General features: G+C 30.9%; 1 protein-coding gene across 1 annotated transcript; it reads right to left on the bottom strand.

Annotated features, from left to right (window-relative positions):
• Positions 1-229: 229 nt before the first annotated feature.
• On the bottom strand, positions 230-25,010 carry LOC143244730 (rab5 GDP/GTP exchange factor-like). The gene is made up of 8 exons (XM_076489920.1): positions 24,869-25,010; positions 19,302-19,531; positions 17,317-17,411; positions 16,183-16,431; positions 11,643-11,870; positions 5,655-5,911; positions 3,200-3,442; positions 230-2,856 (listed from the first exon to the last, which is right to left on the bottom strand). Exons 2-8 carry the CDS (start codon positions 19,502-19,504, stop codon positions 2,614-2,616), a joined length of 1,518 nt encoding a protein of 505 aa, XP_076346035.1. The 5' UTR covers positions 19,505-19,531; positions 24,869-25,010; the 3' UTR covers positions 230-2,613.

A 25,010-nucleotide genomic window follows, 5' to 3' on the forward strand; every position in this document is an offset into this window, starting at 1 on the left:
GTTAGTAAAGAATGAAGAAAAATATGTTAATAAACATCAATCGAATTAAAACTGACTGTATATAAAATGTAACTTTATCATCAACAATGAAAATATTTAAATACTAAGGCTTTTCATTGTTTTTAAACAGTGTTAAATGATGATAAAACCATGTTAGTTTTTAAGTCAAAATTATTAGCTATTTAAGTAACTTAATACAGTGACTACATGAAATATAATTAAAAAGCAATTTTTTAAAAATTTCAATAAAAGATTTATTAATGCAAAAGTTTCAGATAAAGTACATTTACACATTAATGCATAAAAGTAGAGAAATAAAAATTCCATATAATTCGTTTAAGTTATTAAATATAAAAAGTACACATATCAAATTTAAATATTTCTATTACAAAATGAGGTACCATTTTCATCTAATAATTAATTGAAAGACAAACAGTGCATTAGAACTGTCTTCTTGAGGTAAAACAAATGCTTCAGAGTAATGAAGTCAGCAATGCTCATAAGATATTTAATTTGTACTTATTTTTTTAATGTTAACAAAGCTACCATTTATTTATATCCTCAAACAATTATAATACCTTAACAACTAATTATTATCGATTTTTAACCACATTTATAATCACCCTGAGAAATAAATAGATGCGAAAAATCCGAATATAAAATGTTATATGCATCTAAGATAAACTTTGGTTCACATTTACTTCAAGGAACTTAAATGGAAGTAAAACTTAGTGTTTTACCATACTTTTTGTCCAAACATTTGTTGTACAAAAAGTTTATACAGGAACTATATATAATATCCACCTCTCAAATATGTAGATAGAATAAGAAACTTATTAGGATAAAAATGACTAAACATGAACCTTTATATCTTTGTTGTACATTTCTTCTCTTAAATATTCTTTGGAAATTCTGAGCACTGATCTAATTTTAATTGGTTGTTTGTAGGATCATATTTATCACTTGGTGAAATGATGAATAATCAAGTAACAGATTTTATTGGTTAGCAGTATTATTCAAATGATAAATTTTCTACAGTAATGTTAAATGGTTATTTACAGGAATGAAACATATATATTTACATTCATTGCAACAATACATATGAAGACACTACATTAAGTATATATACATGTTTCATTCCTGTAAATAACCATTTAACATTACTGTAGAAAATTACAGTAAAATTTAACATTACAGTAATGTTAAATGGTTATTTACAGGAATGAAACACATATATATATTTATATTCATTGCAACAATACATATGAAGACACTACTTCCTGTATTTTTATATCATTACAAAAAATATTTCTTTTTTACACACACTATTATTTCTTCCTATGGTCAATATTTAAAAGACTTTCAGGTGGTGTTTATTTGTACCATAGTTTCATGAATATTAATGTTTCCAAGAAGTCTGCATTATTTTTGTACTAACTAAAAATCACAGTCATGTTTCAAAAATAAACTCAGCAGCAAGGTTAGGATCCTACCTTCAAATATACAAAAATGCATTGAAACTGTTTAAAATCTCTCCACAAGCACCAACCTTAAACTAATAAAATATTATCATGTGGGTGATTTTAGCAATTAACATGCAGCAATACCACCTTAAGTGCAAAATGTACCTTGTGGCAGCATACTTCCAAGTTTAATCATGATACTATTCAATGTACAAGAAAAACAAATCAACATGCTCCCAATTTTTAAACAAAGTTAGTACAACTACAAAGAAATAGATACAAAACATCAGAAAAACCTAAGTAAAGTTTAGAAAAACAACAAACCCCAAAATATTTGATTAATAAAGCTTATTTCTAAACAATGCTTAAAAATAAGCCTTAGCAATTTCTTACAAGAACATTATAAATATTACTTTAGACATGGGAAAATGAAACAGAAAAGGAAGAAAAAAGTCTGAATAAAAATTAGTTTGTTAAATAACTTTTTGCTATATTTTACACTTAAATGATGTGATACATTTAACATTTCATCTCTGTAATTTGTTAACATGGGTGGGACCATGAGATCAAATAAACATTTAGCTACATCATATACAAAGTGTCTAAATCAAGCAATTTCTATGTAATAAAAGGTTAAATATATAAATAAGTACAAAGTTGTCAGCAATTTTTTAAAAACTGGAATGTCAAACACTCACCAATACGGACTCTTAAGAATTTATGGTTATCTTGGTGACATTCTATCTAATCACAGTTAAAACAAGTCATATAAAGACAACTAAGTTAAAATTAATATATACAAACATCTGATACACTACAATCCAAACTCAGATCATGCACTTCAAAAAAACAATAACGTTTTTGCTGGATTTAAATAACAACTGTTGTGTTTTACATTACAGTATTATTGTTAGGCAACTGCCTTCTTATTCTCTGTGTTTTAATGCAATTTTTGCAACTTAAGGCTGAGTTATCCTGTTCTTCCACAGCACTTTTTGATAAGATCCTACAGCTATAATTTTCCCAAGTTCTATATTCATCAGTAGTTTCAATTATTTCCAATGCTTTATTTAAGTTATATTGTTGAGTCATGGCTGTCTTGAAACACTACTACTGGTTTTAATGCAGAAGAAATAGCAATTTCCTCAATTTAGTTATCCTGTGGAAGACAATTCATATCATCTACAGGTTGTTGTTCAGTATTCTGGTCAATCAAGGTGGGTTTAGTCAGGTAAATATCAGCTGGATACATATATTTTGTTTCATCTTGTACTGTGTGTTCATGGAAAACAGATGACAGTTGTGCCCATTTCACTGAAGGAGGAATCATAAATGGCTGATTAAGGTACATAGTTTTGGTAGAAGTGGTACTTACTTCTTTTGCAATAATTTCCTGTAAATTTAATGACAAACCATTAAATCAAGATGTTAAGAGTATAAAAAGGAATGTGTGTTATATTATAAGCTAAAAACAATATTACAAATTATAATTTTTTCTCTTAGTTGCAATAAAACAAGACTAACAAACCACAGTTTAAATATATAATGTTTTATATAGGAGATTAAAATATTATAAATGCTAATTTCTACTGAAATAGTATTTATAGTGATTTCTGTTATAGCAATATTTATGCCATCACTAAAGAATGCCCATTTTAGTTCTGTCAGTTTTTATATACACTTACATTAATCAGGAAAAAAAATTACATTTCATTTATTAAATAAATTTTCCTGACCTTGAATTCTTTTATATCTTCCCGAAGCGATATTGCTTCAGCCTGTAGTTTCTCATGACGTTGCTGTAAGTCTGACAAAGTAGCTAGGTTCTGATACATAATACGAAGACCTTCACAGAGATACACATTCTGTTCACAGCTACCTGGGGGCAGTGCCACTCCCGAAACATAGCGATCAAATTCATCCTCACTTAAATTAAGTGATTTTGCTGTGAGACCCTCAATAAAAGCAACAGCACAGCACTGAAAAACAAAGGTTAAATACTACCAAAAGTTTGGTTTATCACAGCTTAAATGCTAATGAATCCTTAAAAGGTAAGATTTATAAAGAAATAAATACAAAAACAAATATTGCTCTCTTTCTAAGTAATTGGTGTCAAACTTGCCTAGAGAATAAAAATTTTTTTTCTAAGGATTGAAGCTATTTTCTTGATCCAAAAGGTTATTCACTGAAGGAAACAGATGCTTTGATTGACTCATTAGAAATCATGGCAGTGCAACAGAGGCTTAACATACTTTTGCACACCAGGCAACCACATGTTTTGGTTCATATAGCATTAGGGTTTGAAAATTCTCTGAAGAACTATATCCTCTACATAAAGAAAATTTTCTCAACCCATACCAGCCATTTTTACATATATATTTTTCTTTACAAGTGGGTTTTCTCATCATTACAAATATCCCATTATTGCTCTGTACTGAGGCTGGTGAGGGCATCAATATTCAAATGAAACTGGACTTCAAATGAGGAGGCGAATAGCCATAAATTACATTCTGGACAGATGACAACTGTGTAATCCAAATGCTTGTCATGTCTCTTCAGTTTGGAAAATTATAGGGATTCACTCTTAGGTACCATAGGATTGTAATGTTCTTGTAATAGCAGTTTTACAAAGTCCTGTATGCAGATAACATGTACTTCTGAGCAATTGACTTCCATTATAAATTAATCATGTTTGTGAGTTTTAATCCTAGTCAGCCACATGATATATATTTATAGGTCATGGCCTATAATGCATTATCCTATCACAATTTTTGAAATGCTTCTACTTGTGTTACAAAATTTAATACATGAGATCATTGTACAATTATAAATGGTAAAACTAGTGAAAAAAGCTGCTGATTAACTAATCCTACTATTTTTCTGATGTATGATTGAAAATAAAACTGCTAAGTCAAGTATACTTAAATAGTAAAACGTTTGCCAATTTATGAAAATTGGACTAGGAATTGTTGTAAAGATTGCTTTATGAAATTTAACTTTCTATACCTTTACATTTAAGTACATCATTCTAAATATCAAACAAGATAATTAAAACAAAATACAGAAACAAGTTGAATCAAAATGCAAAGATTATATTTTCAAGCTACAACTATGGCCTTTAAAAAAAAACGGTAAACAAACAAGACTGGAAATAGTGAACATTTTTTTTTCTCAAGCTACAAGTCAAATAATGTAGACACTATTTACAACTTTGTTAATGCTTTCTTAATAAGTAGGTGTAGGTTTGTAAATATAATATTTGTATTTTTAAAACAGTATTACATACTTAGTTAATACTGAATTCATTGTTATTATTATCCAGAATTCAGTAAAATATTCATGTTTTTTTTTTCTGTACTGACTTGTTAAACTATAACCAATAACAAAAAGGCATAAGATAAGTATACACATTATTTACTCTAATAAAACAAAGTATTTTGAAATATAATGGTGTTTAAATGGCTTCTACATTTCTGGAATGTTTGATTGCCTTCAAAAAGCTTATGTTCATAATGAAGAATACCACAGAAAATTTTAGAGTGTGAAAATCTCAACTATCAAAAATCAACTTAAAAATGGCCTTTGTAGGAGTTTATTTAGTAGCTGCACATATATTTTTGCACAATATACCTAGCTGTTTTTGCTGTAGGTTTCAGTGACTGAATAGCTTTGAAGAGAAACATGGCCAGTAACATGAAAAAACTGATAAAATCTCTCCTTTTTCAAGAATCAACAAAATAATCCTGTGCATAAGTTTTCAGGAGGTTTGAACATAAGATTAACTGTTTTTTTTCCTGTAGACTTGTGTAACAAGAATATGAATAATAATATGAAGAACAAATCATTGAATATGATATTTTGTCTAACAAATAAAAAAAGACATTTTTGCTATTATCAATATTTCAACAGTATTAGCTGCTGAGATAGAAGGTTGAGCAGCATTTCAAAAACAAATCTGATTTTTAAGATGGTTTTTGTGAATATACATTATATTCAATTTTTCAAAATTCTTAGGTAAACTATCATGTGATAAATTTTTTAATTCAGACAAAAGTACAAAAATACTGGTCACATTGAATTGACCACCCATCTAACTCAGTACTTTATTACCTCAATTTCCTTTGTATATACAACTTTCGTCCTGTAGGAAAAAAAAGAAAAAAAGACTAAAGATATTATGGTAATACTTACTAAGTTAGTAAAGTAATAACTTCTTTCACCACTCATCAGTTTGCCTGGAGCACTCAACTTTGTAATGTACTCTATGTTAGATTTTAAGTGTGGGGGATTTGCTCTCAGAATGATAAATACCAAGGCAGGAAAAAACTCATCAGCACCAGCTGGTTCATTCTGACACGCCTGGATGAAATTGAGGATGTGATGGCTACAGTGAACAATGCAGTCTATTTTGTCTAGAGATGCCCTTCTAGAATCCATTTCAATGATATCTAAGATTAATATATAGACAAAGTTCTCAGCATATTCAAAAACTGACAATGTTAATAAAATGCTAAAAATATTTTGATCTTCTCTTTGTTGTGCTTAAGATCAATGTACATGTTAATATATAAGCAATTCTCATTCAGTGCTACCTTCTATAGATAAAACACTTTTTTTTTTTTACATGCAACATCCTTGAGCTCCCAGGTACCTTACAACTGATTCAAATATGTCTAGCATATAAATCACCATGTGACATCCCTCCACCAATAAGAGTGAGACATACACTCTTGACTACCTCTACTTGATTCTACCAAACTATATCTTTGAATTTTGGCAGAAAATGGAAGCAATGGTTTTCAGTGGGGAGGAAAGGTGGTAAGTGTAAAAGGAGTAAGTACCTATGAGAAATATATTCTACAGTTATAGGAAAATCATAACTTTCGATATGATAAGTTGCCTCCACTAACATAAATAGCCAGAATTCCACATTGAATAGGTGGAAGGACTTATGTGATAGAAAAACAGAAGCACCATTTCTGAAAAGCATACAAAGAACACCCCAAAAGGATAGACCCTCAAAGGAGAGGATCGTACGTGGGAGACTGCATCACATCTGTATCAGGTATATTCTTTGCCCAATTTTAAATGAAGTGTCTCATGTATGGTTGAAGAAAAGGAAGGAGCACATCCCTATGGGAGAGAACAATGGTGGGATAGGGGGTCCAAACCACAATGCAACAAATCTCAACCCCACAGAGTATGGGAACATAGGTGAAAGTAAAAGGATGTGCCCCTAGGTGTAGAGTGTCTAGGGTGTGACATCAAGTCAATTCCTTTTAAAACTTAAGTTGCCAGAAAATGACATCCTTATGAGGGTAGGAAAGAGGGTCATGCCACCTTCACCTCAAGTTTAGCAGACCAGAAGAAATCTTTAACCTCTCAATCTAGAAACGGGATACATGGTACCAATATGAGAAATTGATTGGTTGATCTGGAAACCCAACATTGAGGTGATCAATACTGTAAAGATGTATCTGCAATGCAAACTATTTCGGTCAAAACCAATCCAACAGGAGCTGACCTCAGCACAATAACATTCTCAGAATAATAATCATTAAGACACAGCATAAGAAGTAGAACCATATTAATCTGCAAGTATCTCCATCAAGACCCACAATGCAGATGGAGAAACAAGAATATATTTCAATGAGGAACCAGGCACAAGTAATATGTGTGTGAGGACTTATGTTGATTGATTCAGCTCTAAATACAAAACCCAACCACTGGGAACTAACAGCTATCTGATAGTATGAGGGATTCCAAATGAAGGGGTGAATTCTTAATTGTGATGGCTCATTATTCCAAAGCTACCTCATCCCCTTGGATAACCCCATAAAGAGATGGAGTATCATATTAGAAGATATATTGTCATCTACACCAGCAGAAAACTGCTGCCCTACTATCAACAGACTGGTTTTATCATTATATGTATCGTTTATCATTAACACATTTAAGAGGATGACTTTGGAACTGGAAAGTAGTAAGGACTTCCATACTCCACTGGAAGAAAATATAGTGAAGAATCTGGAAAAACGACAACAGAGACAGTGTAACAGGTGACCAGTAAAGCTCTTATTTTAAAAAGTAGACCATAAGTGATTTATTCATCTGCTTTACCTGTAAAGTCTAGGGGTGAGTACAATCCAGAAGAGGCATGTTAAAGCAAAAATATCACAAAAACAAACCTACAAGTGACCTTGTGAATAAACAAATCTCAACAGTAAGCTTGTTACAGACAAAAAAATTATAAACAAGCAGTCAACAAGGCCTGACAGTGCAGATTTGGATATGAGAAGCATACCTGGTTAGGCACCACTCCCTGCAGAGAAGGATCCAGTTATTAAAAAAAACAGAGGAAACATCCCTGAAAAAGAAGATATAAATGATAACTCAGTCAGTCACAGTCTTACCAAACTCTGAAGAATGGTTACAGGCAAGAGACAACAATATGAAGTTACAACAATCTGATGCAGATAGTAAATTTTCAATATAGGTGGAATAACATACATGCCAGATCTAAAAATTTATTCTAAAGGATGATGGAGATGTCTGGAGGTAAGGTGCCTGATTTGACAAGAAGACACATAAAACAAATTACATGAAGATGACAATAATAAAGAATAAGCCAATTAAATTAATTCTCTCTGCTCAGACATCCTTTACTGCTCATGTCACAAGGATTTAGTGACTTGCATTCAAAATGTCATAAAACTACTTTCTGTTTATGTTACACCAATTAGTATAATATAAAACTGTAACTAACAGCCCATATTTTCATTGTATATGAGTTTCAAGTTCTTAGTTTCAAAAGCCAATATTAAAAAAATCCTGAATTTAACCTAGTGTGAGAAATGTGATATTTTCTTTAGGCATACCCTCTTCTCAATTTTATTTTTCACCATCCCTCAAGTAAGAATGAAATTTAACATAAATTACTTGCTATAAAACTGCCATTGCTCAGACAAACAATTTTTATAGCTTTCAATTTTGTTTGATTGCAGTGCCATCATACAGAATATCAGACCCTTCTTGCCACACCCCACACATTACATTCCACCTTTCAGGATTTGTTAATAGTTCTGTTATAACTAAAAGAAATCCAAGATCTTCAGCTACAAAATGACATATGTTGTTTTATGAACAAAGAATTGTCAGTTTCACTGTTAGTAAAAGCTTTGTTTCTATGGGGAAGATAATGATTACCTTAGATGAATACATAATAGCTCTTGTCATATAGTTAGAAAACTGGGAAAAACTGTACTAGTTAAGAGAAATTGTCTCCTTTTGTATGCTATTATTCTTTGGTGCATTATCTACTCAAATAAAAATTCTTTAGTGTATTAATATCGTTATCATAAAAAAATAAAGAGAAGCCTTAGGTAAGTACTTCATGTCTCATTTTTCATGTTTATTCTTTATTTACTATTATAAAAGTATCTAAAATGTAAAAATACAAATATTTTAGGTTAGTTAAGGTAAAATAAATAACAATAATATAAAAATGTTTCACTAATCAATATGAGGAATAATGGGTTTTGTTAATGAAAACCTCTGACCCAATGACCATTGGTAGAAAATGTTCCACTTATGTTGCTAAACACCTGTATAGGAAAGGTGAATTTTACAAGGAAAGATAAGTGATCCAACAGGTCAAACTGGAGCTCTTTGCCAAGGATCAGATAAAAAACCAGGCATAAAAACTCAGGATATGAAGAGCTGCAGAAAATGCCTATGAGGTTGATGTAGAAGGGACGGAATAAGAGGGGGCAGACTGGAACTGGAGCACCAGCAGATATCAAGGTTGTGCTGCCTAGTAAGGCACAATCAAAAGAATTTGATATGGATTGGCATGGATGATCACCAAGATCTTTTGGTTGGAGAGAGACCACTGATATGAAGGTTCATGCTCATTGACCCAAGCCTCAAACACAGAAAGGAATTGTCCATGAAGATATGTAAAACCTGATGAGGAGAAGAAATCAAAATAGTTACAAACATGTGGGCCTTGTCCAACCACAAATGCAGATCATCTATAAGGGAAGGGTAATAGGAGCCTCCAATAGATCCCATAGAAAATTTCATTGGTCATGCAGAGTCCACAGAAGAGACTGCATTTGTGCTTGATTCAAGGGGATGAGGGTTTCTAGTGAAGGTCACTTCTTCAAAAGCAATAGAACCTTTTCAACTGTATGAGAAGAAGCAGTAAGGACATGGAGAACTGTAAGCTCCATCAAAAGATGTGAGAAAGAAGATGGTTGGGCCCAAATGAGATGAGTGTTGAAAAGACACCCAAATGGACAACATATTGGGTAGTTATAAGGAATTCTCTCTCCAATTTGAGTAATAAGACCACACTAGCTGTTTCCAGAAGCAGCAAATGAGTGTGATGGATGAACTTCTACTTGGAATGAGCTAACAAAAGCCAATCATTTATATAATGATGAAAATGCAAGCATGTAAATGTTGGAAATGCCTTGACCACCCAACAAAAGATATATGGGGTCAAACCCAGCCTGAAGGGTAGGGTGTAATTTGATAAACTACTCCAAGATGACTGACAAGATATCAGGATATTCAAGTAATCATTCTTAATGTCTACTTTGATCATCAACAAACCTGGAGAAAAAGCCCACCAAAGGTTGAGAAAAGACTCCATACTAAACTGAGGTAGCAAAACGAAATATATAACAAATAGCCAGTTCCCTGTTTTGTTGAGTACCAGAAATAGCCTGGAATAAAAACTTGGAGGATGACTGACAGGTTTGTTTGGCTGCTGGGAGAGATCTCGTACTGCCTCAGACTTGGACAGATACTGACTAGTGGCAGAATTACAAGACAATGGAAAAGAAATGGGTATATGAGATAACAAAGGAGTGGAAAGAAATTATACAACAAACCCCTTAAAAAGAAAAACCTGAATAATCCACAGATCTCATGACAAAAAGTCACCAAAGGAGAATGAAATTAGCCAAGTGAGATACCACTGGGCAGTCACTAGTACTCTTGGCAATGTGTCCACCTGTATCAAACAAAACAATGAGGTGAGGAACCCCTGGAAGGATAAAAAGGTAAGGGCTGAAAAATAACTGGAGACAAAACAATAATAGAGGCATGTCTAGGTTCAGAATAAAACAAATGATCCACCATAGGAGAAAGGGCAATTTGCTGTTGCACCAACTTGACACAAAATTCCAAAGTCTCAAGAATATTACTAAAAACAAACTGCTGAAGAATGGGGCTATACACAAGTCTCCAAGATAAGTAGGTGGTAAACAAACATTGGACAAGACTATGTTCCTCTTCAGCAGATACCAACAACAGAGAAAACATGTGTGTAATTAAAGAGTAAAAAAAAAAAAAATTAAACATAGAGATAACCAGGATGAGGCAATTCCTAGATAAACCCTCAGGGTCTCTGGGATTGCCTCAGAAAGTAGGTGGATAGTAGACAAGTATCATAGGAGAGTCAACAGGGTAAAATTAAGACAGGAAAATTGTGTATGAGATAAAGAAAGAGGATGATCAGGGTACATCAGTTGACTGTAAGGTACATGGGAGCTCAAGGCTTATGGCATGTGAAAAAATTTTGCATATAGATGGCAGCACTGAATGAGAATAGCTATTTATGTAAATAGAGGTAATGTAATATTACTGTACTGGAAGTAATACTAAAGTTATGAAGCTGTATTTACAAGTGAGTAACACAAAACACACATATCACCAGTTACATACTTAAGATTTTTAATAAACACCTTAACTTTCAGCATGTATACCAAAATGAGCACTATTGATGCTCCCAATATTTTATCACACAATTTCAAACCATGAAACTTTTCTATTTATCAAATCAGGACATTTAAATATCCAGTGTTAAAGAATATTTATAATAAGTTGCAATCAATCACACTTAGCCAAATAAAACTATTTTGTTGTTATTCTTTTGATGACTAGAATTTTCTTATGTATATAATTAAGTCTATTTTCAAAATAACAAAACATAACTTTTCAACATTTGTTTGATTACAATGCCAACACAATTGTTATTTGACATATTTCTAGCTTTAAAGTGCATTTGCACCACAAATTAAGATAATTCTAATAATTCATACTTCCATACACTATATGTATTGTGTAATTTTTCATTCTGAACAACTAAAGACTAATAATATTACAAACTTGTGATCGCTCTATCAATGAGATCTCGAACTTTTGGAACCGTTTCATCAATATAAAAGTCCAGATGCTGTGCTGTAATCCAACTGAGGCTTTGAATCCACTTCTGAATGGCTAAATCATTTTCTTCATATTCTGAGGAGAAATGGGTGAACAATACTTTGTACAACCTTGTCAACAGATATTTTTCTGTGAAGTTCATTAGTCCTTCAATGTTCTCCTGGCTACAATCTGCATTAGAAAATGTCAGGATTATAGTATTTATTTTCATTTTTTGGTAAAGAACTTCATGTACAAGATTATTATCGTAAACTCCAGTTCTTTCAACTTTTGAAAACAATGTATTAATGCACAAGCTAACATGGTAGGTATACAGTAAAAAATAAGGATGTTTAGGACATCAGTAGGTTTGTTAAGTACTTAATATACTAAATGATAATTTATCAGTTATTACAATAATTGGCAACTGCATTGTAAAAAAATACACATACATGAAAGATATAATATAATACATGTACAGCCATATCCACTACACTATACTCATTTAAATTATTTTTTTTTATATATAAGAGTTGCCAGGCCTGGTAAGTTCAATAACAAAATACACCAAATATGAATGTAATCAAACTCAAATATACACCAATATGTATCAAAAGTAAAGAATCAGCATGAAATGTTATTACAAAGGTGAAAAATGTAATCAGAAATGCTCTCAGGATTTTCACTGATAGTCTTATTCATCCAGGCCTGAAAACTGAATGAGCATGGTATGATAATCTATATTTCTTAATTTTCAGCACACTGTGCAACACAAATGAAAAATAAAAAATGCTTCTACCCCCAGGATTTTAAAACAAACAACAAACATTACTATAAAACAAAGAGTGCTAAACTAACACTAAAGCAGCAAAATTTTAGAGTCAATAATAAAATGTGGTGCATTCAAATAAAAAAAATTATATAAAAATGTCACCTATAATTCTTTTGTAATAAATTGGCTTGAATTCTTCCAAACATTCATTCATCCAACATTTTTCATCATAAAATACAAATAGATTAGCCAGGACTGATGCTAGTCTAGGCCTCACAAAAACTACAGCTACCTGATCATATATCTCATAATTAATATAATGCAATAACTAGTACTAATCTTGATCCCATAACACCTCTGTTTATCTCATCATGCACCTTGATTAAACACAGTGTGAAAATGTTTTGTAGTTAAGTCCAACACTTTCAAAATGGTTAGGTAGAAGTGTTAGTGTTTTATCTGTAGATATATTTGTAAATAGGAATTGTTTTGATATTGAAACAAGCATAATAAATACAATCCATAAAAATGAGATTTATAGCTGTTCATAAACAGAAAGCTGAACGAAATAAGTAAATTCATTAATGCTTAATAAATTCTGAACCTGTTCTTACCTTATTATGAAAAAATATTGCATGACTTAGTATTCAAAAGAATCAAACAAATTTATTATAAAAGATATCTAGGTGACACTTACTGTTTCCAAACAGAAAGAACATGTACAAAAATTAAATATTGTTCTGGTTAAGCTTGCACAGTTTTTAAAACAGAAAATGAGATCACACGTAAAACCTCAGCTTCAAAGAGAAATATCTGAAATAACCTCTATTCTATAAATATAATAATGGATAGAGAATTTGCCTTTTCATAAAAACATAGATAAGTAGCAGTTTAAGTTTTGATAATCCAGTTTCATGATAAAATAAGGACATGATAACTCACAATTATGCATATATTACAATAATGTTTTTATTATTCTTATGACAAATCTTCATGCTTATTCAGGTCAATGCTATAATACAAGTTTTTGTTGTTGTTTTTTAATTATTCCAGCCATGTAGCTTTTTTTTTGACTGAAAACTCTGAACAAAGAATTCTTAAAATAATTTTGTGAATATAAATTTGAAATGAGAAATTTCCTTCTTATTTTTTCTCACAATAATCTATGCTATTTTATAACATGTCATAAGTTTAGTGGCTCAGCAGTTAGTCTGAAAGCTTATAATGCTAAAAGCCAGGATTTGATACCCATGGTGGGTGCAACACAGATAGCTTAATTACAGACAAACAAACATTTTAAAGGATCAAGTCATGATGCGGACTAGTTTACACAACTTTTAATTACTTATTTTATGAAGTTTTGCCTTTATTAGGCAAAAAATAAGTCTATTTTTGTCATTAAATACTGTTTTAAAAACAACTGTCATAATTAAATACTTGAAGTAAATTTTCTACAAAAGAAGAAGAGCAAAACGTCTCTGAAACAAAGAAAGACAAAGTTTTATCAACAATACATGAAATAAAAGTTTTGGAACCTTCACTTTAAATTGCATTAATAACATTTGAAGACAAATTTGATAATTTTTTTTTTTTTTAAATATGTAACATGCAGTAAATTATAATTCTCAAATTACCAACTTATTTCCACATAATTCATTACTGGAATGGCCAAATAATGCTTCAAAAGTTGAGTGAAGTCATACACTTTTTATGTAAAATTACACAAGGGGTCACAAGCAGTAATTAGTAAGATTACTTGCAAACACTGACTTTTTTTTGGTTCTTATTGTTTTTACATCATTTTTATACAGGACTCATATGTTATAAGGGATCCTATAACCAAAAAAGTTTACAGTTTGGTATACGAGTAATTTTTTTTTCAATGTGATTTAAATCCTTTTATAAGTAATTATAAGGTTAAAAACAAATGCTTTGTGTGATATACTTAACAAAGAAGGGATAATAATTGAATAACCAAATATCTGTACATTACTTCAGGAAGAAAAGATTTGATAAAATCTCAATAAACACGTTTCAGTTTAAGCATGTACTGAAATTGATAGTTCTATGCTTGCTGAGAACAAGCTGGTTCTTGTGACTTAATCTTGATTTCATGAGGGAAAGTATTGCATTTTTGACGAGTTCAAGGATCATCTTCACAGCAGCATGACAAATTTCCTTGACCCAGATTACTCTACAATGAATGATATCAATTATAATCACTTCTCTCTATCACACTTATAGATACAGATAAAAAAATGTGCACTATGAAATGGTAAATGTCATGCTGAATGTAATACAGAAAATGTGTAAATGTAGTTTATAAAAACATTATTAAATATATAATGGGGGAAAAACAAAAAGCAAAATCCACACTAAGTATGCTTAATGTTGAACAATAAAGACACTTGCTACCCAACCTTTATTTTTACATTGCAAACACCTTATCCAATACTTACTATTAAAGGTAACTATAAACATGTTTTTGTTCTTAGAAGCAACCTTTGCAAACAGTTTCACATTTGACATTTTGAATCCTATATTTCACTTTGACAGTTAATATGGGAAACTCCCATACTGAATTTGTACATCAGGAACTTTTGGAAAAACCAATACTATATTATGTGTTTAATCTTGAATAGTGTTGTTTACTGACTCTTGTTGTTAGGCAACTTGCATACACAACTCATCTGAAAGTTCATGCTATTCTGTTTTGAGGAATCACATGCACAACAATGTTTAGGGATGACCAGGGGGCATTTCTTACATGGGGACATAAAAAATTCCAAGAGAGTTTGAACTTAAATTCACACCTACTTTCTTGACATAGTACTTAATGCAAAAAATTATAGATTAAACATATTAGTGTTTTTTCAAGCATCCTTAATAAGTCATTTATTCAGATCAAATCTGAACTGCCCACACATCAAGAAACTGATCTGTTTTCTTGAAAACAGCATTTTTTTTTAAAGAAAATAAAATACTAATATGTTGGGTAAACTTCTTGAATCCTGGGATTGTCACGGTTTAACTTCCTTTCTTTTATGATATCCACAACAGTGTGGTGGCTCTGTGTGGATGCCAACTTGTATAATTACTGGCACAAACTAGCTACCTATAAGTAGTTATGTTAATACGTGTAGAAACAATCTGTTTCCAGTAAAAATCCTTCGCCAAAAGCTAAAAACACTGCTCTGTTTATTTTGCTCAGGCCAATACATTTTTGACTTGTTCCATTTTAGTAATAATTTTAGATTAATTTTGGTGCCAATTTTAACTTAAAAACCTACCTTTTGGGGATAAAGTCTACAAGTTTTTTGTTGTTCTTTTTTATTTATTCCAGCTACATAGCTTCCTTCTTGATTGAAAACTCTGAACAGAGAATTCTTAGGATAATTTTATACATAATAAAAATTTGAAATAAGAAATTTTCTTCTTATTTTTTCTCACAAATTATTGATACAAACATTTTAGGCATACAAGTAACAAATTATGGAGCCTAACTATTTACTAAACTTAACCACCAGAAAGATTTCACAAATTACATTATAATTAAGATTTATCAAACTGTAAGATGAAAGGAGAAAACCAGAGAAATAGGTTGAAATTTAAATGAAGGAAAATAGACTATAAATTTACTTACATAACACATTTATAATTATGAAAACAATGGAAAAATTTCAATATGCAAATTGAAAGACAAACCAATTTTTCCATGTGGATTTCAGTTACCTTCAAAAATTGGATGTACTTCAAATCTTTCTTTCATTGACTGATAAAAGTCCTGAATTAATTCTGATAAGTCATTTACAGTCCACTCTGAGCACTTCTGAATTTTATGTATTAAGAACTGTGCATGCTTCTTCACTTCTTGCACTGCAGATTCTTTTAGTGGTTTCAGTAGCTCTACAAAGTCATGAAAACACTGACTTTCAAACCTCATACGACACTGTTTTTTTTCTCCTGGGTGTGCTGTTATTCCTGAAGACAAAATAAAAATTGCTGAGAAAACATTGTGTTGCCAACTGCCATTGTTCTTAAAGAAAGGAAATGCACTAGTTTTATACTTCATTACTCTGATAGGTTTGAAAAGTAACAAGGCTGTTCTAATGCAATATTAAAAATAATAAAAAAAAAGTATTATCGTTTCATACACAAAGACCACTCCAATTCTAATTAAAATATTTATATATAGGTTTTTAAATAGGTATTTAACTTTTACATTTCTAACTTGATTAATAATTCTTTGATTTTGTCTGCCACTATATTAAAAGTAAAGAAACCAGAACAAGTAGGTAACAAATTATCAATTTTGGTGAAAAATACACAAAAAGTAGCATTTTGTTGGATTAATTGAATTTTTGATTGCTTTTTTTTTTATACATTCTTTTTTGTGCATGTCCTACATGTTATCAGGAAAATAATCAACAAGTTTATATTTAAACACTGGATAAAAACTATAGGAGAAATAAATGTACAGAAGATATGCTGTCACAATTTTTCAGCAAAACCTTGATAAAATCCTCCATGTACTATCCAAAGATATTACTTAATAAAAACTGAAGTGATTCCCACTGAACATGGATGGCAATTAAACCTCTAAACCAAAATGCAATTGGCATTCTACAATCCAACATTAAGATTATATTTTAAATTTTACCTTTGGTGAAAAAAACTAATACAATCATTGAAGAGTTGATCTGTCATGTAATACTGACACAAATGTCGTCATGTTATTCATAAACCTAAATTAATTTAGGTTACCATATGTTGAATTACAAAAGACTCAAAAACCCTCTATATATTCTAAGCTTTAGAATTCAACCTGAAATGAAAATTTATCACTATATTATGAAGTAAACTCACCTTTACGTATGGCCAGTTCCTTTACCATGTTTGAAAATTTTGCAAGAGGACTGAAAGAGCTCTCTGTTGATTTTCCATTATGCTGTGATGGCAACCTAAAATTATTTTATAACATATCATAATTTGTTGGTAAGTTTATTTCCACATATATATTCTTTTGTGTAATTCAGCTGTTTCCAAATTCTTTTCAGTGCCAACCCCATTTCTCAAACATCCCAAATCTGCACAGTTCCATCCATTTAAAAATATCCTTCAATTGATCCATTCAGCATGTTTTGCTACATTCTTTTTTCTGCCAAACTTGTAAAATCATTATAAAAGCCCCTTCAAAATTCTCTTGTAATGTAAAGTTCGCCGTTCTATTACATTTACATACAAACCATGTTCGTGTCTCATAAAGAAAAGAAACACTACCATGGTATTCAAATATTTTGTCGCTTTAGTTATCCAACTTGAAAGTTACTATATAAAATTTCACAAAAATTTAATGGATATCTAAAATCATTTACTCCCTGTTTTTGGCCATTTTAATACATTTATATAAAAACATGTAGAGTAACATCACATTTACTTTCAAATTTAACTAAGAAATATTAAAAATTCAATTTAGATCAAGTTTATACCAGTGTCTTTTGTTGTCTATTTTACTACTATAAACAAGACATTCTGCCATGCCAATACACACACACACACAAAACAATAATGTTGACCTACCCTCGCAACACTTACAAATACTTGTGTATCTCTACTAGTAAACTAAACTAACTAAACTAACGTGGCAGGGGTTCAGTTTAGAGAGAGAGAAATCAGAAGAGTTCTCTCTCCAACTGGGGTGTTCAGGAACTTTGTAGTTCCTCTTCGTCCCCTTACGTGAGAAATGTTTTAAAATATCCATGGAATTTTTACTTTATTTTTAACATTTCAAAAATATTTGTGAGTGAGAGGAAGGACGGGAGAACTGGACGAAAGCAGCGAAAGTGAAGTGAGCCAGACTTTGGCTCGAGGATGGAGAACCCTGGCTGGGCGAATATGTTTTAAAATTTACTGTAATTGATTAGATACCCTTGACTGGGTAAACGCCCTTTTCAGAATGAGGCTGGGACCTACAGGTCCGATGCCAGAGATTTTGCTGTGGGGAAGCGGGAGTACCCGAGAAAACCCACTTTCACGCCTGGGCACCGAATAGTCTACCCAGACCGTGCCCGGAAGTAGCTGGGAAAGAAAAAAAAACAAAACACAAAATTAAAAAAACCGTAAAATACGGGTCCTGGACGGTTCGATGGTTGCCCCAGGCTTGGCTCGGGCGATCAACGTGGCGACTTGGTACGACGTGAGGTTCGGCGGTAAGCCGTCGACGATTACAGGCGGCACTAACGGCCTGACTGGCGAGGATGAACGTTTCGTTCTGAATAGCATATTGGCACGTCTGACTTGCTCGGTGGCTAGCTCAGGTCCTCTAAGAATTCTCTACTAGTGATCAGTTAAAATCTTTATATAGTTTATTTTAGTCTATGATTATATTGATAAATATACTTATAAAAATATTATAGGAAAACTATATAAATACTACAAGCTTGCACTTTATCTATTTGCTTAAATATTTTTATTAAATTAAACTAACCTCTACAAACTTAATACTTATAATGCAATACTGGGAAATGTCTGCCAACAGTTTGTAGCACAGTATATCTCTAGCTCCTTTGAACTAGCAAATATGAAGGGTCTCATAATCAAACCTCATCAAAGGAGATTTCTCAACTGTCCAACATTTCATGACAATAAATTTCTAAACTACCCATAATGAAATTACAACTTTTTATGTAAACGAGCTATAATAAAACTTTCATCCAGTCAATAATCATTTGTAAGGAAAAGGAAACAAGAATTTATCTACATCACTGTTTCTAAAAGAAAAAGCAAAGCTAAAGTGGACAGAATGTTATTTTCCACATAAGTCTGGAAAAAATATTAATACAAATACTAACCTTTTGAATGATTCGATTTGCAATTCGGAGCGTTTAAATGAGTGCTGATTAAGTCTTTTATAACATCTAGAGCAGTACCCCTTCCAGATAGGGTTACCATAAAATCCACATCCATTTTTGCATAGAAGCTCCTCTTCAGGTACGTATCTATGGAGAAAATATGCACTTTTAAAATTGCGAGAGGGTTCTTTTTTTCTTGACATCTTTCTCCTTCCAGATAGATTTGACTTCTAGTCCAGAAAATGAAAAGAAAAAGAACACTTTAAAAAAAATTATAAGATTAATTTTACTTTAATTTGAATACATGTACACATAGATAAACAACAACAAAGTAAAAAAAATCAAACTTTTAGTCAAGTTTCACCTTATCTCCTTTTACTCATGATTAACAACAATACTGTATTAATGAATGTAATATGTTGGTAATGCACAAGTATTACAGTGATTGAGTTTTAAGTAATTTGCATTATTACTATTAACCAATTAAAAGTAAGTAGAATCAGCATTTTGATAAAAGTTAAAAAAACTTTATGCTCCAGCTAATTATAAAAGGACTTATTTTAACCAACATCTTTACTTTCCAGCAGCTTTTGAGATTAAAATAATTGTATGTGCTAACTATGAAGAAGCAGCAAAGGCAAAATATTGATTACAATAAAAAGTTCTCTTACAATTATATGGAATGTAAAAGTTATTATTTTCTAACCATTATTATAAAAATGTGTATGTCTCCAGTATGCACTACAGAGTTTGAAAGATAAAATATTTCTAGAATCAGCATTGTTATTACTACTGGTGAAATTGTGGGTTTATGTCCCACATTTACAAAGCTACTATAATTCCAATTTAATCCCTGAACTACTATTTCGTACTTTTTCAGTTTCTTGATCATTGCTGCTATAATATGAATTTAATTTTTTAACCAAATTATGAATTGTAATTAGTATGCTAACTTACTAATGATCTAATGTAAATCAATGAGAAATTTGGGATACACTTTCAGGGAATTCCCATAAGTGTTTCTATATGATATCCAAGTTCTGTAAGAGTTTTGGTGGAATAGTTTACCTTTGTGCAAACCTTGGTGCCAAGACAACAAGTTTTGCATCATTTAGAAGTTAGTAAGTACAGCAGTTTAGAAGAAAGAGTCTTTGTGAAATTCTTGGGTTCCCCAAGGGGTGGGGTTAAAAATTTTATCTTTGTGCAAATCTTGGGACTGAGAAGATGTTTGGTACCATCTAGAGGTCATGCAACCAGCAATTTAGAAGTTATGTGACACATTCATCAAATCTTGTTATAAAGATTGAGAAAAAACAAAAACTAGCAATTTTTTTTTATCATTATATCTCCATAAACACAAATAATTTACATCTGGGTAATTAATGGAATTTCATAATATATCAATCAACATATTCGTTAATCAATCATCAGATGATTGATTATTCTTACGCGAGACCTGAATAGTTGGAATAATCAAAAACAGTAATAATTAAAAACACTAATTTCTATTAGTTGGTTGTTTTTGACACATTAATTTAAATTCATTATTTTTATTAACTGCACAACCATTATTACCGTACTGGTCTATACAGGAACAAGATTCTTGCATGCAAAATCTCTACAATAACAAACCCTGATTTAAAACAATACACATACTGAATGCATACAGAATGTAACACTTACAAAATTAAATAACCTGTAAGATAAAAGGTAGTACAAAAATATGGAAGTTTCCCTTTTTTTTTTGTTCTCTATAATTTATTATTATTACTTCTTAGAAATGTCTACATGTTGTGTGTAAAAATAAAATTACACTGACACTGCAAGCATCATTAAAGATTACAAGTAAAAACAATTAAACTAATCTAATCCAAAGTTGTTTCAATTTATTAAAAAATACAACAGATTCTTTGATCTGAACTAAAATTCTGTGTTGATTAGTCATTCAGTCAGAGTCTAGTATCTTCAGTGAGTTAAAAGATATATGTTGCATTATCTTGCACACCCAACAATACAATCCTAGTAAAGTAGGAAGCAAATGCAGTGTAACTCTAGTGCTTGATACTTACTGGCAGGCTTCAAGTAGTTGACAAGATCAAGAGTAAATAAGTTCTGAGAAGAGGAGATACACAACATAAATACTACAAATTTTGAATGTCTGTTATCCTCGATTTCTTGCACTATACTTATTTAATTTGCTTAGATGTTTTTTTACTCTAATAACCCATATTCTTACGTCTTCCTTATCTAAGTAGATGTATAATGATTGGTAACTTATCAACCATATACATATATTATTTTCTTCAGTCAAATTACTTTTAAATTATTAACAACAACTTAACACCAAATGTTTCTAAAATTAGGCTAAATAGAGCTTTTGTAATTATACTATATTCAAGGACATGCTGTCAGAAGAACAGGCAAGGAGTAAAGGTTGCTCAAATCATCTATTCAAAATACTTAAGGACATAGATACTAATTATGTGAAAAGAGTTTAAACATATATAAACTACCAGAGCACAAAAGTGCTTTTTAGACTTATGTTTGAGTAAAGTACTTATTCTTTCATGTTTTTTTTGTTAAATTTGCCTAGTAATGTGTTACATCCTCAAATGATTAAGTTCTCCTAGTTCAAATTTATGTGTAAAATATTTAGATAAAGTACACCATTAAATAACACGGAAAAGCATATACTTTTAGAATTTTTTTTTTATTTTACAGAAAGATTGAAGGAGACTTTACTCAAGTGTCCAGAGTGTTAACCAAATGTGTACAAGGTTGGTTTACTGGACTGCAATTTCAAATGTATTATGTGTACATGAAACATGGCAATCTTTTAGTACACAAAATCAAGTGTGTTTCAAAAGAATTTGTATTCAAAACATGACTGTGAATTGACTTCAGTCTGATTCTGGGGCCAGAGAGCAATATTTATGTGCAAAAGAAAAATATTTTTGTCAATCATAATTTGCATATTGTACTTGCACAACCTGCAGAACCTACAAAATACATATTTAGATTTTCTTTCACTATCTCTATATATTTGGTATTTGCTTTCTTCCATGAATTGTTGCTACATAAGTGCAAATTAAAAAGAATAATTTACAGTTCTGACATCACATACATAATATCATGTTGAATGGTATTCTGTAAAAGGTCATGGCATGCACACTTTGGCTCCACTCATGTACACAGGGTTAAAATGAACTGTTATTTTAATCTTTTCTGTTTTCTTCTTATGTTTCAAGTTATTCTGCCAAGCAAAAGATTATATTTTCTTTACCAAAAAATATGAAAATGAGTTTAAAATATTAACAATCTCACAAATTTGTAAAATCTTAAAAGTACAAAAACCACTTTTCAAATAAAATTAAATATCTATTTGCACCCTTCTACATGGGACATATTTTAAAACTTTATTGAAGATTGTTTTTTCATGAAAAAAAAGTGTACAAAAGTCTATTATATACAATATCATGATTATTAAAACATTATTCCTGTAATAATAGGTTAAGTTAGATGGCAATCTAGCTGGCTTTATTATCTTATCTTAACACTTAACAACATATTATGTTTGCTACAGCTCAAATGTCACTTGTTAAATAGATCCCATCATTACAGAAACTTATTTTACAGAGTAATACACATACAAGAAGATTACTTGAAAAGAACCCCATCAAACTAAATAGATATCAGAATGCATTTTTAATGGACAATTATGCCTGAATAAATAATTATGCATTGAAAGACTACATCAATATTGTAGAACTTGAACTGTACTCCTAATGCCATTTAGTAAGTACTGTTACTTAATCAGTTATTGATGTTTTTTAGTGAATTAGAATATCATAATCAAAAAATGAAATAATAAAGACTTTCATACTGTTTAATAACAAAAACACCACTTAAGTAAAAATTTAAACCCACCCTTACATTTCAGGAAATCATTGATAATCCTCTTAAACTCCAGTAAAGCTCTGACCACTGCTACCACAAATGACAACACATTTCATAAATTAATCAACCTACTGGAAAAATAAAATTTCCTTAACTGGAGCCTAACCTATCTTTTGCAAATCTTAAACAGGTTTTCCTAAAGTACAATCAGTCCTTTATCCTATCAAATACATGAATAATCTTGAAAAACCTTCAATAAGATCACAATGTCTCTTCCTTTAGTAAGAGAAAATAAGAATAGTCTTAGTAGCCCTCCTTGAACTCTTTCCAACAAGTCAATATCCTTTCTTACATAAGAAAATGAAAACTGTACAGTGTTCCAAGTGAGACTTAACTTGTGTAGAGGTAATTATAATGTTTGAATTGTAATCTATGTCTACTAATAGACCCTAAAATTCTACAAGTTTTGCTACTATTAACAGGACACTAATGATTGATTGAACTCATCCACTAGTATGCAGAGATCCTTTTCTTAATTCATACTACTTTTATATTGTTAAATGCTTACAAAGATCAACACATAAGAACTAAAACCCAGTAACAGCTGCCAAACAGAAATACTTGTTTGAAATATGCAACAACATACAAATATTTCATCAGCCAATGAAGTGTGTTATCGCTCTTTTAATGATAAACGTTGACCTCATTTGACACAGTAACAAAGGAGCAACTTAACAGTTACAATTTGGAAAACGGTGTTGCCACTATTAGGACTTAGCAACAGCAATTATTCTCAAATTGCAAATTCTACATTTACCTTCCTAACATATAAGACACTGCACATATATTTTACATAGGAAACCACATCTGCATTTGTACATTCTGTGAGAATATCAGAAAGCAACATTTTTGCTACTGCAACCACGAGTACACTGAAGTTATTAAAATATATTACTAGAAAGATTGATATTTAACAATTAACCATATATTTTTTAATTTCATAAAAATTCAGTATGTTGTGCATGCCCATTCTCTAATTTCAAATAACCTTACAAAAATATACGTGCGATACTTGTAGCTGTCTTTTATTATATGTAAACACCGTACGTGTAACATACACTTCACCACTAAATGAAGTCCAGCCTTGTGGTTTCAATTTGCTCTTGTCTAAGGTTACTAATGAATGATAGAAATTAAAATTTCCTCAAACTAATGTAACTCAGCAACAAGAGGTAAATCAAATGACAATTGATATAATTGACTTTATATTTATTTTTGGAACTTAATACAGATGTACGCGAGTTGTTAAAAAAAAAAGAGCAATTTCAATGTGACTTTTAAATTTACTATTACTACCCTAATATAAGTTATTAAATTTTATTAGTAGTACTTTACTAATAATGATAGAGCTATTAACGAGTTTAAGTAAACTTGAAATTTCGAAGTCACTCGAACATATATCAGACAGAAACAAATATCTAAGTTTTAAAAATTGCGATATGTATATTACAATACATCGCAAGTCAACAACAGCTATATAAATCATAGCTTACTTAGATTTAGTAGATTCTACATACTATGAATATAAAAGCTTTATAAAATCAATGAAATAGTTTCAAGCCTACCGCCAAAATTCTTACTACAAGTAGAACAAAGTGACAGCAACATACCTTTATCCCCAACGGCACCAAATAACAAAGAATTTCTATATATACACACGTGTAATTACCACAAAACTGTTTCGGAACTGACCAATGCGCATGGTATGTACAACATAAGTACACATACAGAAAAGTAGTCCAAAGAGCAAAG

Source organism: Tachypleus tridentatus, chromosome 2 (genome assembly GCF_004210375.1).
Source record: "Tachypleus tridentatus isolate NWPU-2018 chromosome 2, ASM421037v1, whole genome shotgun sequence".
Lineage (NCBI taxonomy): Eukaryota > Metazoa > Arthropoda > Merostomata > Xiphosura > Limulidae > Tachypleus > Tachypleus tridentatus.